We start from the raw sequence: 17,615 nt of genomic DNA on the forward strand, positions 1-17,615 counted from the left end.
CAAATGGTACAAGGAAGGTACCCTTCACACTGTGGTGGGTGGTTGATGAATTGCCAATAATGTTAAAGACAGTAATTGTTTCTACGCATGACTCATTTCTCACTCAGTATTACTGGTGAACTGGGTATTTTTTTAGCCCAGATTAGTGAACACTAGAAAAAGGGTACACTATACTGGGTATTGTAATCAGTACTGTTGGGGAATATATTGAAAAGGAAAAAGATGCAATGCTTTTGTGAGAGAAGGGAGGGAATTAATAAAGCATTTCAGTCATCTACCCAAGAGACTGGGTTCCAGGTGGTATAAGGCAAATGGTGGAATGCAACCAGAATGTTTTGGAGGAGCCATGGGTCTGGGTCTTAAGCCAGCAACTCTACAGGGCAAGGCAGAGATGGTGGAGAAGGGCATCCTTGTCAGTAAAGACACAGCACAAATGTCTAGGTGAAAAGCACGGGGACAAGGGTGATGTCACAGAAGAGATGACGCCAGCTCCCAGAGGACAGCAAATGCCAGCCACTTTTCCTAATTGGGATGTTAACCAGTGACTGTGGGGAATACTTTTATATATATTCAGATTTTCTATATGGGTAAGGGCATGAATCTTTGCAAAGATACTTTGCCTCTACTACAACTTTCTTTTTTTGTATGGATATTAAAATTAGATACTTATTTTAAGCATAATATTTTTATCATAAGCGTAACATTTTCTAAATTATTCAAAAACAATGCAAGCATCCCTCAAGATGATTATCTCAAAGGTCCAGTTCAAAGATAATTGGGGAAGGTTTAATTTCCCTTTCAAAATTTTTACCGTAGTTTGTTAATCAATCTCTCTCCTTATGCCAATCACACAAACACATAGGGATTCCATACTTATCAACTATAATTTCCCTACATCTAGCCTCATGCCTAACACATGGTTTGCCATGTTTTTTTTCTATAAAACAATTTATTGGAAAGTAACTAGGACAGGAATATTTTCTAATAACCTTACTCAAAGCTATATAATGAGGATGGTTGACAATGGGATGTGGGGTAAGAACCTCTTTCCTTCAGAGATGGCCTAATTTAGTTTCTCTTTCTTCCTGGTTAATCTTGGAGTAGTGTCTCTTATCTCTGACTTGAGAAGTCAGGATAGAGTGTCTCCATTTGGAGCTCTTAACAGAGACTCCTGAATCTAAATTCTGTTCTTTCTGCTTAAGCCCCCAGCTGTGACAAGGGACTGAGCACTTTCCTCAACCCACCGTCAACCTTGCTTTCCAGATAACATACACTAACGGGGTGGGAAAGAGCAATATGAAGAGCAGCAGTGAACGGGAGACCCTCCCAAGGCTTAGTGGTCATCACAGAAGAACCCACCTATTGCAGAATATTATTTTAAGATGTGCTGCTTTTGTTTATGTTGCATTTGTTTAACTCTGTGAAGCTGTGTTACTTGCCTGTTTAAAACACCTGATGGTGTTTAATAAAGAGCTGAATGGCCAATAGTGAGGAGGGAGGAAGGGTAAGTGGGACTGGCAGGCAGAAAGAATTGATAGAAGGAGAAATCTGGGAGGCAAAGAGGTAGCCAGAGAAGGAGGAGGACATCAGGGGCCAGCCACCCAGCTACACAGCCAGCCATGGAGTAAGAGTGAAAGTAAGATTACAGAAGTAAGAGAAGAAAAAATCCCAGAGGCAAAAGGTAGAAGGGATACTTTAAAGTTAAGGAAAGCTGGCTAGAAAGAAGCCAAGCTAAGGCCGGACATTTAAAATTAAGAATAAGCCTCCATGTGTGATTTATTTAGGAGCTGGTGGCGCTCCCCCCCAAAGAGCAAAGAGCCAAAGAGTAAAAAGAGCAATAACATCAACACCCACCTACCCATTTTCCTGCCTTATAAATCTATTAACTCAATTTCAAGGGACCAGAGCTGTTTCCCTTGGACAGACAGAGTGGGAACCATTTTGAGGTGTGTGTGTGTGTGTGTGTGTGTGTGTGTGTGTGTATGACAAAGTCTCATGTATCCTGGGCTGGCTTTGAAGTTCAAATATAGCTAAACGATGGCCTTGAACTCCTGAATCTCCTGTCTCCATCCTCCAAGAGCTAGGACTACAGACATGTGCCACTTTGCCATGTTTATGCCATGCTGAGAATTGAACATAGGGTTTTGTGCATGCTAGGCAGGTACTCTCTTGTGTTTTGAAAGTTGTTATAATAATGAAAGATTTAGCTAGGCCACCCAATCTTGTTAACATATAGGTTGGGACTCTGCTGAGGACCCAAAACTCTTGCCTGCTTCCCACTAGACTCCAATGATTAGAGGAAGAACAGAATGGGAATCTGACTTGGCACTCCAGAGCTGCTAGAATCTTGCTCTGTTACATGATTGGTTGTCAGTTCACCTGATCTTCCAGCACAGCCCCATGCTCCTTCAGGGCAGCAATCATCCATATACCACAGGCCTTGGTGCACATGGGGTTGAGAGTTTCCAGACCATCCAGTGTTTCCTCCAAGAATGCCTGAATTTCTTCGTTGGGGATGAATTTGCAGATAATCTGAGGATATAGCCACAAGTGCATTATCATACACATCACTTTAGATCCAGACACCTAAGCCTTTTACTATGGTGTGTTTTAGGATAAGAGAAACCATTGTGCTTTCCAAATCATTAACCTATGACTGAAACCACAGAGACCAGAGAAAATAGGATCTATTCTGACTTTTTGTCTCTAAGCAAACTCTACCTGGGGTGGTCTCTTCTATCATTTTATATTTATTGAATCTCACCTGCTGTGGTGATTTCTTCTCCAGATCCAAAGTTATAGCACATTGCAGAAGGGAAAACAGTGGAGAATATATAGATATATATGAAAGTACCTTCACACACATTTTATGTATTATAGAAATATGTTTCAAATTTTGGAGAATTTGTCACATATACTGAGAGTCATGTTGAATAATCAAGTGGCTGGCAGTATCCATTCTTCACTATTAAGAGCAGTCAATAAGTCAAGGAAATAAAAACTGCAATTTTGATCTCTAGGTATAGGGAGTCCAGAGTGTTTGATTGATAGCAGTGTGTGGATGTGAGTGTCTATGTCTGAATATGATGCTGATGACTGAGGGTGGGCAGCCAGGTGGAAGTTGGCCGACTGAAAAAGTTCCCTGGGGCATCATCTTGGTCTTTGACTATCTTGAGTTGGCTGAAGTTTATTGACAGGAGAACACGACTATGCAGAACTGCCTCCACCCAGTGTTAAATGGTCTGATGATGTTTTGTTGAGAAAATAATGAACTATTTTCCACTCTTTTCATGCAAGCCAGTTTGTGAGTTTTTATGATTCTAAGAAAAATGATCAGGCTCCTACAATATGCTGTGACCTAACATCTCTTCCTCATTTGTATCTAATTTTGACCATTTCTGCTGTTGCCACCTTGATCCAAGCTATCTCACCCAACAACTGAATTCCTGTCACTTCCTCCAAACTGACTTCATTAATTTTGTTCTTATTCCTTCCACATTCTGACCTTCAAGATCTTTTAGACCCACCGAGACTATACACAGTGTCAGGATACCTCTACTCTGTAAACATGATGTCACACTCTACCGACTTCACTGGACACATTTTTTTCCCTCTAGAGGGTCATCTTTAACCTATTCCTTACCCCCTTACTTGATTTTCTTTTGTTCAGTTATTATTACTTGATGTTTTATTCGACTAGGATGCAATATAACTTTCGGTTTCTTTTCCTAGAGCCTAGAGTAGATCTTGATGTATGCTATATAGTCAGTATATGAGAGTGATTGAATAAATGATCAAATAAATGACAGAATTGATTGCCCAATCTTCACAATAACTAAGAAATAAGCTGTAATCTTTTGTCTGAAGAAGGAGAAAGTACTTCCTGCAGTGTACAGAGGGTGCATTTTATTGACTGGAAAACACTTTGTCCATTCTACTCCGGGGGCTACCCTTTTCAGAGCCACGTGGTTCAGAATGTTTTCCATGTGGCCTAGTTAATCACAGCTGAGCACTTGGAACATGTACTCAAAGTTAGTAAACTTAGGAACTGACAGAACAAAAGGTCTCTCTGAAAGGTCAATTTGAACATCTAAATCACTGCCTTCCTGCCTTCATAATGGGGAGGACCACAGCTCACTCATTTGGAAATCAAACCAGAAATAGCTTTGTTTATGAGGCCAGGCTTTCACATCCATTACCTTAGCTATTTTGGAGGCTATCTTGATCTGGACCTGCTCATCATTAGATTTCAGCCCTTCCTGCAAGTCTTGCAGTCTGTCCACCTCCAGGCAAATGCCTACAGTCAGCAAAGGGAGAAAGAGGTTTTCAAAACCCAAACAGAGTTGAAAAGTTTCGCTGGGTTTTGCTGTGACAGTAAGTCAGCTGTTGAATGCTTTTTTTTTTTTTTTTTTTTTACTAAACATGCAAAAGGTCACCTGATGAGGGGGTGATCCTAAAAGCAGTTTCTACAGGTAGCCCTGGGCTTAACACTCTGCACACAATGATCACATTTTCTACTCATAGAAGTCATCCGAGGTATGTATGTTCTCTGCTCCTGTTTCTATTTTTGTAGGCGAAGAAGCTGTGGCAGAGTGGGGTGAAGCCATTTGCCTGAGGTCACACAGAGAGGGCTGTCTGATTTTGAACCTGTGTCTGTCTGACACAAATACCAGAGCCTTAGCAACTGCCATTACCACTCTTTTTTTTGAAGTTTCATTCTGTGGTGAGTTACCTTGAGGAAAATTAAAAAGGACCAATTTTGATAGAAAAATTTATCAGCAACTGCATAATTCATTAATGGTAACAATGTATAAAAAGACCTAAATATTAATGTGTTGTGGAATATTAGTTAAAGATGTATTATATTTGTTTATGCTGTGAAACATTTGTTTCATGATGCAAAGATGTGTTGCATTCTCTTATGTTGCATTTAACTCTGTGAAGCTGTGTTACTTTGCTAGTCTAAAACACCTGATTGGTCTAACAAAGAGCTGAATGGCCAACAGTTAGGCTGGGGAAAGGATAGGTGGGGCTGGCAGATGGAGAGAATAAATAGGAAGAGAAATATGGGAAGTAAGATTGAGGAGCAAAAGAAGGAGAAGGAGAGGAGGATGTCAGGGACCAGCCCACCCAGCTACACAGCAAGCTATGGAGGAAGAAGTAAAGAAAGGTATATAGAATAGAGAAAGATAAAAGCCCAGAGGCAAAAGATAGACAGGATAATTTAAGTTAAGAAAAGCTGGCCAGAAAAAAGCCAAGCTAAAGCCAGTCATTTATAAGTAATAATAAGCCTCTGTGTGGTTATTTGGGAGCTGGGTGGTGGGCTTCCCAAAGAGTAAAGAGAAAAAAAACCCAAAAAAACAAACAAACAAACAAAAAAAAAAACCAACTACAGTAATGATTTCTTACATGTCACGAGAATGTATATTAATGAACTTTGGGCCATTCTGTGAGAGGCAGCCTAGCCAAATGCAACAGACATGGGACTTAGAATCAGATGTAGCATAGCCATGATGTCACACACCTTTAATCCCAGCACCCCAGAGGCAGAGGTACATGGAAGGTTTTGAGGCCACAGTGTGAGTTAGTTCTAAACCAGGCAAGGCTATCATGTGAAACCCCACTCATCCTTCCTTCCTTCCTTCCTTCCTTCCTTCCTTCCTTCCTTCCTTCCTTCCTTCCTTCTTTCCTTCCTTCCTTCTTTTTTTAAAGCAAAGAATCAGATATACCTAACTGAAAACCCCTACTTTATTATTTTTAGTGGTCTAAGTACTGTTGTATTTTCCAATTTCTAATTTTCCATCTTAAGACACATTGGCTATTCATGGGCACTTAATTTAGTATCACACTAGTTACTTACACCAAGTTGATGTTTCATAGTACACATGCTTCCATAACCCCCATGTGGCTTATTTGATCAACCAAAGAAAAACAGTAATGTTAATTAAGAAAGCATGGCTTTCTTTCGTTCCTTCTTTGTGTGTGTGTATGTATGTATGTGCATGCCACAATGCCAAGTGTTCTTATGCTCTTTGCTTTATACCTCTCATTGAATCTAGAGCTGAACATGGTGGCCTCTACAAGCTCCAGAGACCCTCTTGTCTCTTCCCAACACACTGGTGGGTGACAGGCAAATGTGTCATGCTCAGCTTTTTATGCGGTCTTTGGGGACTTGAACTCAGGGCTGTCACACTTGTGCAGCAAGTGTTCTTAACCCATGAGCCATCTCCTATGCCCTAAATATATAGGCCAATCTGGCCCTGAATTCCCGATTCTCTTGCCTCTCGTCTCTTCAGCATATCTTTCTGGTGGGTGCCCCCACCATGGGCAGAATTTCTTGCAAATCAAGTGTTTGAGGATCTGTGTTCGGTATGTGTTAGGAAATCAAAGTAACCTGCAGGAAAAATAGCTATAAAAATAACAGTGCTGATTCTTTGTTCACCAGCGCTCCCCTTTTCTCTAAACAGATGGTGACTGGATGGTATTAAACTTATATGCAGTGTCTGAGGTGACATTTGACCTCTGTGGAGCTATGCTCCTGTAATGCCAAGTGGCCATTGCTGACACATCTGCTGATTCAACCTCAAAATTGAGAATGAAATTTTAAAATGCTTTAAAAAATATTTCATATATATTTGGGCGTTGTACTGGCTGGTTTTGTGTGTCAACTTGACACAAGCTAGAGTTATCAGAGAGGAAGGAGCCTCAGTTGTGGAAATGCCTCCATGAGATCCAGGTGTAAGGCATTTTCTCAATTATTGATCAATGGGGGAGGCTCCAGTCACACATGGGTGGTGCCAGCCCTGGGCTGGTGGCCCTGGGTTCTATAAGAAAGCAGGATGAGCAAGCCAGGGGAAGCAATCCAGTAAGCAGCGCCCCTCTGTAGCTTCTGCCCTGCTTAAGTTCCTGTCCTGAATTCCTTCAAGGATGGACAGTGATGTGGAAGGGTAAGCTGGATAAACCTTTGATCATGGTGTTTCATTGCAGCACTAGAAACCCTGACTAAAACAGATGCTTTTCCTGCATGTCTGTCCAAGCACTTCACGTGTGCCCTGGCTCCACAGACACCACGGACACCATTGGACCCCACGGAACCAGAGTTACTGGTGGTTGTGAGCCACCATGTGGGTGCTGGGAAATTGAACTCAGGTCTTCTTGAACTTCTGAACTGCAGAGGCCCACATTCTCTTTTTAAAAGTACAGACAGTTGTTCACACGTAACTGGAAAACCGAGGGTGGGAAGTCTTTGTCTCAAAGATAGAAACAAAACATCCACAAAATGCTCTCTTAGGGAACTCTGGAAATTACATAGCACCCTAATAATTGTGTAATTTTCTCCTGGAGAAAAGTGTGTGATATAAAGACACTGCTAATATGTTCAATTTCCCAGTCATTTAAACCAGAGGTTTCAAAACATTTTTACCTACTTTAGGAAATCATTGAAATGCTTTTGTGTTAGTGTCTTTTTTTTTTTTTTTTTTTTTTTTTCGAGACAGGGTTTCTCTGTGTAGCTTTGTGCCTTTCCTGGAACTCACTTGGTAGCCCAGGCTGGCCTCGAACTCACAGAGATCCGCCTGCCTCTGCCTCCCAAGTGCTGGGATTAAAGGCATGAGCCACCACCGCCTGGCGTGTTAGTGTCTTTTTAAATCTAGGTGTGGTGGTACACATCTTTAATTCCAGCACTGACGAGGTAGAGGCAGTTAGAGTTCTCTGAGTTCCACATCAGGTTGGTTTAGTGAGTTCCAGGCCCGCGGGACTTAATCAAATCAAAACAAGACACAAACAGAAACAAACAAAAACAAACAAACAAACAAGGAAAACTAAGTTGGTGTTGCACACTGTTAGTCCCAGCATTTGGAAGGCAGACTTACACTTGTGAGTTCAAGTCCAGCCTAGTCTAAAGAGTGAGTTCCAGAGCATCCAGAGCTACATAATGAGACCCTGACTCGAAAAGACCAAAAAAAAAAAAAAAAAAAAAAAAAAAAAAGAGGGAGTCACTGAGAAGGTGACGACATGTTGCAAGTCCAAAAGACAGTGAATTCTGTGATATAATTAAGGTATGAGAACTGAGAGCCGGAGAAGTAGGAGGTGGTTGTTGAAATGAAGATTCGTGGAAAGAGAAGGCAGGAGTTGGAAGCTACGAATGCGTCTCCTGTTTATATTACCCACCCCCACACCCCGCCTTGCCCTCACCTTTTACACAGAACAGACCAATAGTGGAGCTCGTAGCAGCCTGGCGGATGCTGGGCAGGGTGTCACACAAGTGAGGAACCAGGAGCCCAAGCAGTGACCCAATTCTGAAATTCTGTGGCGCCTGCAGGAAAAAGGAGGCGCCCATGTGATGGGGTGGCTTGATGGTACACCAGGGTTCAGTTCACTCTTTTCCTTGCGCAGGTCCTTTAGAAGGATGTTAAATCCTGAACACCTAGAAGGTACCTGCTTCCTTATGGGCAGCCGAAGATTCCAGCGAGCGAGCATGTAAAGTCACCACAGTGCTTCTTCAGCTCTGGAGCTGGGAGATAACACCCACAGCTTTGCCGAACCCCTCCATCTGCGACCTGAGACCCATCATGCGAGAGTCTCAAGAGTCCCCATTGTTGACTAGCAATGCGATCCCTGCTTAAGGCAGTACTTGCCTCAATGTCATGTGTTAGGATTTTCGAGATGATTTCGAATGCTCTTTCTCTCTCCCACTCTTTCTGGGAAACAAGCCACATCCGGAGAAGCTGTTGGGCAAAGAAGGAAGGTCTTTGCTTAGTACTCTTCATTTGCATTTGATTTTTCCTTCCCTTCTCCCTCTCTCTCCCCCTTTCTCTGCTTCTTCTATAACTGGGTGATCACCTGCCTGTAAATTAAAAAGAAAAAAAAGATTGGCCCTGTGTGGGAGGGTAATGCTGGATGTCTTCCTGTGGAGAGGATGGGAGGGGCTGGTTATCGGGAGTTGGGCAACCAGTGTGAATGGTGGCCCTACTCACGTTAAACATTTCTTCACAGTTCTGGGCATCCATGTCATCCCATATCATGGACCTCAGAAGTTTCCCCAGGGCATCCATAGATCGTTCATAGAGAAACTGAAAACAAGGGTGACTACTGTTGGTCTCAGGCTGCAGGGAAGGCAGCCCCAGGGGAACTTTTCTCTCTCCTCGGGCCCCCATCACATACATTAATGCGTTCCTTGTCCTTGTCCGTTTCACCAGCACTCTTGAGTTTTTCCAGAGGTGGAAGAGGCATGAGCCTCCGAATATTCTCTTCAAGAATATTCAGGTGGTCGTTTAGTGAGAGCAGAGGCTTCAGTTTGCTGAAATGAGCACCATGTGGAGGAAAGGATATAATTACACGCAAACTTGCCAGGACAATGATGAAGATCTGTCTATAAAAATCTGAGTAGGTGACAGATATGTCGCACTCTCTGAAATATTTTTGAGATGTTGAGAGAAGTCGTGCTAATACAGGTAAAGGAGACACATTGCTCCCTGGGATAGTGGGAAGATGTCAAGCACTGTTAATCTCTGTTAGAGTCACTATTGGTGTTAGTGATAAATTCTCATTGTGAGCATTTCTGGTAAAAAAGCAAAGATGGTGAAGGATGGGTAATTTGGCTCTCTCGCTTCCTCCCTCCCTCCCATCCAAACATTTGCTGTATAGTTATCATGACTATGATACTTGACTTGGGAAAGTGCAAATGTCAGTTCAGTATGAAAAGGTCCTTCATTAAAATTTGTGAAAATGGAAATCAAGACAATAAGGTACACTCCAGAGCTTCTGTATTAGGAAAAAAAACAACAAAAAAACGAAGAGTGTGAAAAGGTACTCAGAGAGGAGTGTGAATCAGTGCCCAGCTGGGAAGATCATTTACCATCTTCTCATTGCCATCGTTAACTGGTGCACTGCTGTAAAACTGATGCACAACGCACTGTGTCTATTCAAGTCTACACTTTAATGAACTCGGACAAGCACGTGGAAGTGAGAACGACAGCATTATTGACACGTGACCTTTCTAGCATCCCCCAGTTTTCTTCCTGCCAATTTGTGGGTTGCCTTTCCCTCCACTTTGGCCCCATACAAGCAACACTTTTGTGTGTGTGATTAGAGACTAGTCCAGTTCTATACAAACTGAGTGTAGCCAGTAGGCACACATGGCCATTGAAGTTGACAATATGAATTAAGATGTCATGTGTGGTACATACTCAGTTTTGAATAAAAGATAATTTAGTTTAAAAAATACTGAACAAATGATGAAATGATCATGTACTGGATATATTGGGTGAAATGAAACAAAACATGCACTAAGAATTAATTTGATCTTCTTTTTAGTGCTGGGGAAGGCTTTGTGCATGCTCAGCAAGTACTCTATCAGTGTACTACATTGTACCCAGCTCTTAACTGATTTTAAAAGCGTGTTACAATGTCACAGTAATTAAAAGAGTGCAGTGTAAGTATATAGGTAGACTCATGGACCCATGGAATAGAACAGAGAACCCAGAAATAAACCTTCAAATAATATAATGATTGATATTTGATTTGGATGCTAAGATAGTTCAGTGTGGGGAAAGAAGAGTATTCTTTTAATTTCTTTGGACACATTTACTGTGTACATTTTAGAAGTATTAAACATGGTTTTGCTATATATGTATGTATACAACTACTATAGGAAAACAAGTGAACTCATGTAATAGGTCATAAAACCTCCCCACACTGTAGCAACATCAGCTATAATTTATTCATGGAGTTGAAATCTTGAATTAGCATGCCATTTGGAAGCACAGCTGTTAATGGGACACATTATCTTCAGACTTATTCATTGTACAAAATGTTACTCTGTATTTTTTGATGGATATTGTTTTATTCCCCTTGGCCTTGCCTTTAGTAGCCATTGTTTTATTATCTATTTTTCTTTTGCACTTGACTTTTTTCTTTAGATTTGCCATATAAGAGATCCAATAGTACTTTTTCTTTCATGTCTAGTTTATTTTATTTGGCACAATGTCCTCTAGATAAACCGAGGTTATGACAAAGGACAAGATATTCTTATTTCTAATGCTGGATAATATTCTATTATGCATATGTTGCCCACAGTTCTTTATACACTTGTCTATTGATGAATACTTAGGTTGCTCTCTTACATGTTTTTATGGAAGACCCTGTGATGAACACTGGAGTTATTTTACAAGGTGGTGATCCTTGGGTATCTACCCACAAGAAAGACTGAAGGGTCATGTGAAAATTCTGCTGTCAATTTCTGTCAAAACTTCCATACTGTTTACCATAATGCAATGCACCAACATCCATGCCCAAAACCACAGTATAGGATTCTCTTTTCTCCCACCTCCACCAACACTTATTTCTTTTTAGGTAACAGCAATCCTAATGGGTGCAAAGTGGTATCTCATAGTGTTTTTGATATTCATTTCCTTGATGATTAGTGGTCTTGAGTATTTTATATATAATCATTACACAGAAATAAATACAAATAAAGAAAAAATGTAATTTGTGAAGAATTGATGATACTGTGGGAATTTGTAAGATGAAGTGAGAAAAATTAGAGTGAAAAGTCTTATGCAAACAGGATCTCAGGTCTGTGAAGAAAGTGAGGACACAAAAGATGTTGTCAAAATTGTCAACAGGAGCATCTTGGGTGAGTTTTGTTATTTTAACTTTACTTTTCAAATTTTAACAGTAAACAGTGTGATTCTAAATTGCTGTGGGGAATATGATTCTACAAATGTGCACAAAATTATTTTCTTTGTCAGGTTTGTCACGGCTAGCTCCCTAAAGCTAGAGTGTGATTAGATATTTCCTAAGATTTTTAGTTTGAAGATGAAAATTTGCCTGTAGGCTAAGATCTTGAATGAGAAATTTCCCTTTGTGTAGAAATGTAAGTCTCTCATCTAGGAATAAACCCGACTCCTCTGAATAGCTGTTTGACCCTGTCATTTATCCACTGATCAATATCTTAGGCAGTTTGGTAACTCTTCAGAAGGAGAGAAAGCTGTCATTTGTGAGTCGCACTGAAGAAACGTGGTCGTTTGGGGAGGATGTACGGGAGCCTGCACTGACGGATTAGTCAGTTGATAGTCAGGAGGAGGCGGAAAGGGAGAACATGAGAATAAGAAAGATTTGTGGTGGAGTGGGTGACTCACAAGCGTGAGGTCCTGAGTTTGCATCCCTAGAACCCAAAGGATGGACTCTGAGAGCCTGCATACAAAAGCTGCGGTGGTGTTGTGTACCTGTAATCCCAGTGCTGAGGTGAGCAGAGAGACAGATTAGTGTTCGGGTGGGTAGAGAAAGGGGGTCCCACTGGCCAGCCAGTCTAGCAGAAACTGTGAACTCTGGGTGCTAGGGATTCTGAATAAAAATGGGGTGGAGAGCAATTGAAGAGGACACTCCACGTCCACCTCTGGCACATGCACATAGGCATGTGGGTACACACACACAAGAAACACATAATGCACTAAGAATAATAAAGATTTCTCCTACCTTAGGTATCTGAGGGCGATTAAGACTTTCCATCTAACAGGGCTGGCCAAGGAATTCAGGGGTTCATCCTTTATCAAGTCCTGGAACACAAGAGAGGAGGCAAAACATTTCAGAAAGACTTGGGTCTTTGGGTGCCTTGGGTTAGAAGGATTCAAGAGATGTGTTTCATGGTGTTGCTGAATGTCACCCACTTTTACATGGAATACTCAGGGCCCCCTTTCTTCCTTCTTGTGTACACACCAGCATAAAACCGACCAGCACCTCCTTGTAGGTAAATTGGAACTTGTGGTCCTCAGCGTCTTGGATGGCGATGCCAATCTCAGTGATGCTTCTTGTGAAACTCATTTGCAGATCCATGTCCTGAAGCAAAGTAAGCCCCAGTAAAAGCCTAGGTCTTAGGCACCAGGCCTGGGTCTACAAATATGACTAAAGGTGACACATTGGCTTCTTTTGCCATCTCTACCCCCCACTTAGGGTTTGAGTGCCAGGAAAGTTAGGACATGAAGGTCAATTTCTTCCCACACACATTGGAGTTTTTCTAGAATAGCGGTTTTCAAACTTTTTTTTTTCTAACCATAAACCACAGAAGGAAATAAAACAATTAAGACTTACTTGCACAAACAAAATATAAGACACAACTGAAATAAAAATTAATAATCTTGTTATGTGCACTGTATTGTTTCATTTTTCACTTTTACTTTGTTTTATTAAACATTTTGCTGCTTGTGACTTATTAACTTGATATCATGGTCCCCCTTATGGGGGTTCACAATCTGCAATTTGAAATGCACTGCAATGGTTTATACTTCTAATCCACCTGGAGCCTTAATATATCTCTTTGTTCTTACATTAGGCTTATGGGGCATGGCTTCAATTGGGTCAATGAGTTGCATGTTGAGATCCTTTTCAATAGAAACAGATCAAGAGGTCATCCGTACTTGTCATACTTCCCAGGGAGAAATATGTTCAATGTATGCATGTATTTCCTTTTTTTATCCATCCATCCATCCATCCATCCATCCACCCAGCCACCCACCTATCTATCTATCTATCTATCTATCTATCTATCTATCTATCTATCTATCTATTTATCTATCTATCTCCTACCTTATTCATCACAGACATGCCCAGAACCTGAAAAATTAAAGACAAAAGTAGATACAGAATGAGCAATAATCAAAGACACTTCCAACCCTCAAATACACACCCCTTATGCAGAAGCACAGCCACAAGAGGCATCTTGTCTCACTTGTCTCTTGCAACAGCAAGAATGGGAAAGACAACGTTTTCAGGCTAAAACATCTCTAGCCAGTTTTGGCAGGGAGAAAGGGAAAAGGCTTTCTGGAGTAAATCATGGGCAAAGCTATAAAATGGAGGGCCACAGGGTCACTGATGGTAGAGCTGAAAGAACAGACAGAGCTGCAGTCAAGCTTGTGCTGGGAATTTGAGTCTGCTCTGGTGGGATTGAAGCATTAGGGATATTTTTAGCATGTGGCAATTTTCTGTTCCCTTCTTTGTAGCTCTATGTGGGAGAGGAAAGGTATCCAGTTGACCTGAGCCCTATCAGAATGTGTAGCGTGCAAGCATGCACACAGCTCCCAGAGAGCTCGTTTACAGTGTGCTGTGAGCCACTCTGTTGAAATCGTGTGCTACAGCTGTCCACTAGACTCTACACAACTCTGCCTCCCCCACCTCCATCACTTTATAACTAGCATATACTACTGAATTCAGGTGTTTCAAGGTAAAAGGCAATCTGTATGCCCCAATTAACTAATTGTATTCTGTGTTTTAAATTGTATTATTTATTTACTTGAGATAGGGTCATGTTATGTAGCCCAGGCTGATCCCAACTTCTCCTTTCTTCTTCTTCTTCTTTTTTTTGCTAACCCACAAAGAAATGGATTTGTGATGTTTTTATATATTTAAATACTTATACTTTCTTCTAATTTTCTCCTCCACTACCTCCCGAATCCCTGTTCTTGCCTCTAACTGGTTCTCTCTTCTGCTTTCATGATACATACATTCCATCACTTGCTATTGAGTCCTCTTCCTCCTCCCTTTAAACATATTCCTCTCTCATTGCAATTACCTTCTACTTTTATGACTGTGTGTATATAAATAAATCCAAGCATATATATGTATATATTCTACATATGACAGAAAATGCAATATTTGTCCTGACCTATTTTGCTTAACAATAATTTTTAGTCTTATCTCTATTTCCTAAAAATGAAGTAATTTCATTCTTTGTTTTGGTTGAACAAAATTCTATTGCATACATGTATCACATTTTGCTTTAATCTGTTGATGGACATGCATGCTGGCTCCACATTTTGGCTATTATCACTAGTGCTTCAATCAACATGGGTGCACAGTTATCTCTGTGCTATGCTTAAAGTTCTTTTAATATATACCCAGGGTTGCTAGGGCTGGGTCATATAATAGCTCCAATTTCAGTTTTGCAAGGAACCTCTGTATTGTTTTCCAGAGTAGCTACACCAGTGTACATGCCCACCTAAGTTTTCCTCTTTCTCCACATCCTCACCATCCTTTGCTGGTATTTGTTGTCTTGTCGAGAGCCATTTCTCTTGTGGTGAGATAGAATCTTAAAGCAGTTTTAACTTGTATTTTGCCCTATGACTAAGATGCTGTGAAGTATTTATTGGCTATTTCTATTTCTTCCTTTGAGAACTGCTTACTCAATGCATTAGTCAACTTATTGACTGGGTGACTTGTGACATTAGTATTTGACTTTTGAATGCTCTGTTGAGCCATCCTCACTTCTCTGGAATGAAATGAACTTGGTCACGGTATGTGATTTTTTGTTTTTAAATGTAGTCTTGAATTCTATTTGCTAGTATTTTATTAAATTTTTTTATATGTTCGGACTCTTAATTTCATCCCATCAAACTTCAAGCACTATGGTTACAGGCACATAGTAATACACAAGACTTTATTTTTACTTAAAAGACTAGGTTTAGTCTAGTAAAAATAGAAGACTAGATCTCTAGCCTTTGGCTTTAATTGTGTGTGTGTGTGTGTGTGTGTGTGTGTGTGTGTGTGTGTGTATGTGTGTGTGTGTGTGTGTGTGTATCTATATTATTTTCAGTATAGTGCCCTAGCCACATTTACCCACAAGTCTTATTATTTTCTTTACATTACTTTCACATACACTGGCAGAATTTCTTACTCTGAAATACACTCATATTAATTTCAATTATTTTTATCTCCCATTTTCTTTTATTTTTGTACTGTTTCCTCAGTGGATGACTAAATGTTAATGTATCACAAAACATTTTATCATGTTTTAAAAAATTCCTCATTGTTGCTTATTAGATTTGAGGGCAAGAGAATCATCTCCTGTTGAAATGAGAGCCCTGGTCCTTGGCAAAACTGATTCTAGGTTGTCCCTCTCTGGCTCTATTTTAGATCTTTTTTCCAGTCCTGGTTCATTCTCTTCTGCAGTTACACTGGTTATTAGAAATGACATGACTGATTGTCAACATTTTTATAACAAGAGACTAAAGTCATCCTTAAGTTACAGTGTGCCTTGTCAGACAGATTGTCGTTTGAAATAAGAGCAATTATCAAGGATGGTGAGGCTGTACCTCACAGACTGCCTCACAGGAATGAGGTTGCTCCCCTTAAGTGATGGCAGTGCTAACAATTTCCTCAGAACCTTTTACAGAACCAGAGCTGAGATAATGATCTATCTTGGTCTGACCAAGATTACGTGCTTTGTCATACTCGGGCCATTTTCTTTGGTTCCCTGTCCAGTAACATCTCACTTTCTGTGAGCCCCTGGAAGACAGACCTGAGATCACTGACCTCCACTCTATTTGTTCTTCCCAACATGGACACATTTTACTAGAAGTCTAGAAATTTGAGGAATGTGTTAAATATCCAGATTTTTGTCATCCATTCCTAAAAGCAGACTCACTGGTCAACTCTGTCTTTAACGGGCTCTTCTGGTGGCTAAGGTGTGGGACTCACTACCCTACACACTTCTCCTGGAATATGCTTATATCTATAATTTTATGAACACCCTACAAAACAGTTCTTATCACATATATATAGGAATTCGAGTCAAGGGCACTGTTATGGTCTGAATGTAGAATGTCCCCTGCAGGCTCAAGTTTTGTACTCTGTCTCAGATAATGATACTATTTTGGGAGGTTCGGAAAACTTCAAGCTCAGGGGATAGGGCATATCTTGTGCATGGCTCTTTCTTCTTCCTCCTCCTTCTTGTGTGCCATGGAGAGAAACTCAGCATATACTCCTGCTACCATACTAGTCTACCCACGCTTGTGGGGGCCCAGCAACCAAGGAGAGAATTCTCTGAAACTATGAGCCAGGTTAAGACTTCACTCCTTTAATTTATTTCTCTGTGGTAGTTTGTTCACAGCAATGTAAACTTCTGTCAGATCTCAACAGCAAGAGCGTCTGCAATGTAACATAGAAGCAAATGTGGAAATAATCAGGGAGACCTCCCCACACCTGCTTTTGGATAAGAATCACTCGTAAACCTCCTACGCCTACAGGTTTGCAGATTTGTTTTGTGACCTCCCCAATCAATATCCCTGGAAATCTAGTCTGTAAAGCTGAACTTTGAATTCAACCCCTTGGTGATTCTTAGGGGGTCACCTTGACCATGGTCAGCAAAGCAGCTTTGAATTGACAATATGTGTGAAGTAGTTTGTGAGAGGAACAAAGAAAATGCTCCGAGGGAAGAGATGAATTGCAGCTCAATTGGGTGGCTCTGAGGCTGGCTTCACATTCTTGGTGTGGAAAAGAGTCAAGAAGGTCAGGGGTGCCAGGGATGAATGCGGAGGAAGAAATGGTACAAAATGAGATGGATGGAATAGCTTGATAAATGACACATTTTATTCAACTTAAAAATAAATATATGGTGCTTACTATTTAATGTCGCAAGTGACGTATGAGAGGTGAAGTGGCTGACTCTGAGCTATACTTATAAGATTATTACAACAGGGAAGTGATAAGCCAGCTGCCCTTCAGTGGTGTGGGGTAATTATTTATATTCAAAGAAGGCTGAGATCACCATGGATACAAGTGGCCTGGGAAGGCATCTGGAAAGTCACAGGGCATGCACTGCCTAGAGCCTCAGGAAAGAAATG

General features: G+C 40.8%; 1 protein-coding gene across 1 annotated transcript in view; it reads right to left on the reverse strand.

Moving 5' to 3' along the window:
* The window catches only part of Mroh2b (maestro heat like repeat family member 2B), a 59,111-nt gene that overhangs the window by 13,412 nt on the left and 28,084 nt on the right, over positions 1-17,615 (reverse strand). The window contains exons 22-30 of the mRNA XM_028875581.2: positions 13,585-13,611; positions 12,718-12,837; positions 12,478-12,557; positions 9,163-9,298; positions 8,976-9,071; positions 8,637-8,726; positions 8,194-8,314; positions 4,200-4,297; positions 2,380-2,532 (exon numbers count right to left, since the gene is read on the reverse strand). Of these exons, the coding sequence (XP_028731414.1) occupies positions 2,380-2,532; positions 4,200-4,297; positions 8,194-8,314; positions 8,637-8,726; positions 8,976-9,071; positions 9,163-9,298; positions 12,478-12,557; positions 12,718-12,837; positions 13,585-13,611 (921 nt within the window). The remainder of the gene's footprint in view (positions 1-2,379; positions 2,533-4,199; positions 4,298-8,193; positions 8,315-8,636; positions 8,727-8,975; positions 9,072-9,162; positions 9,299-12,477; positions 12,558-12,717; positions 12,838-13,584; positions 13,612-17,615) is intronic.

Source organism: Peromyscus leucopus, chromosome 11, assembly GCF_004664715.2.
Source record: "Peromyscus leucopus breed LL Stock chromosome 11, UCI_PerLeu_2.1, whole genome shotgun sequence".
Classification (NCBI taxonomy): Eukaryota; Metazoa; Chordata; class Mammalia; order Rodentia; family Cricetidae; genus Peromyscus; species Peromyscus leucopus.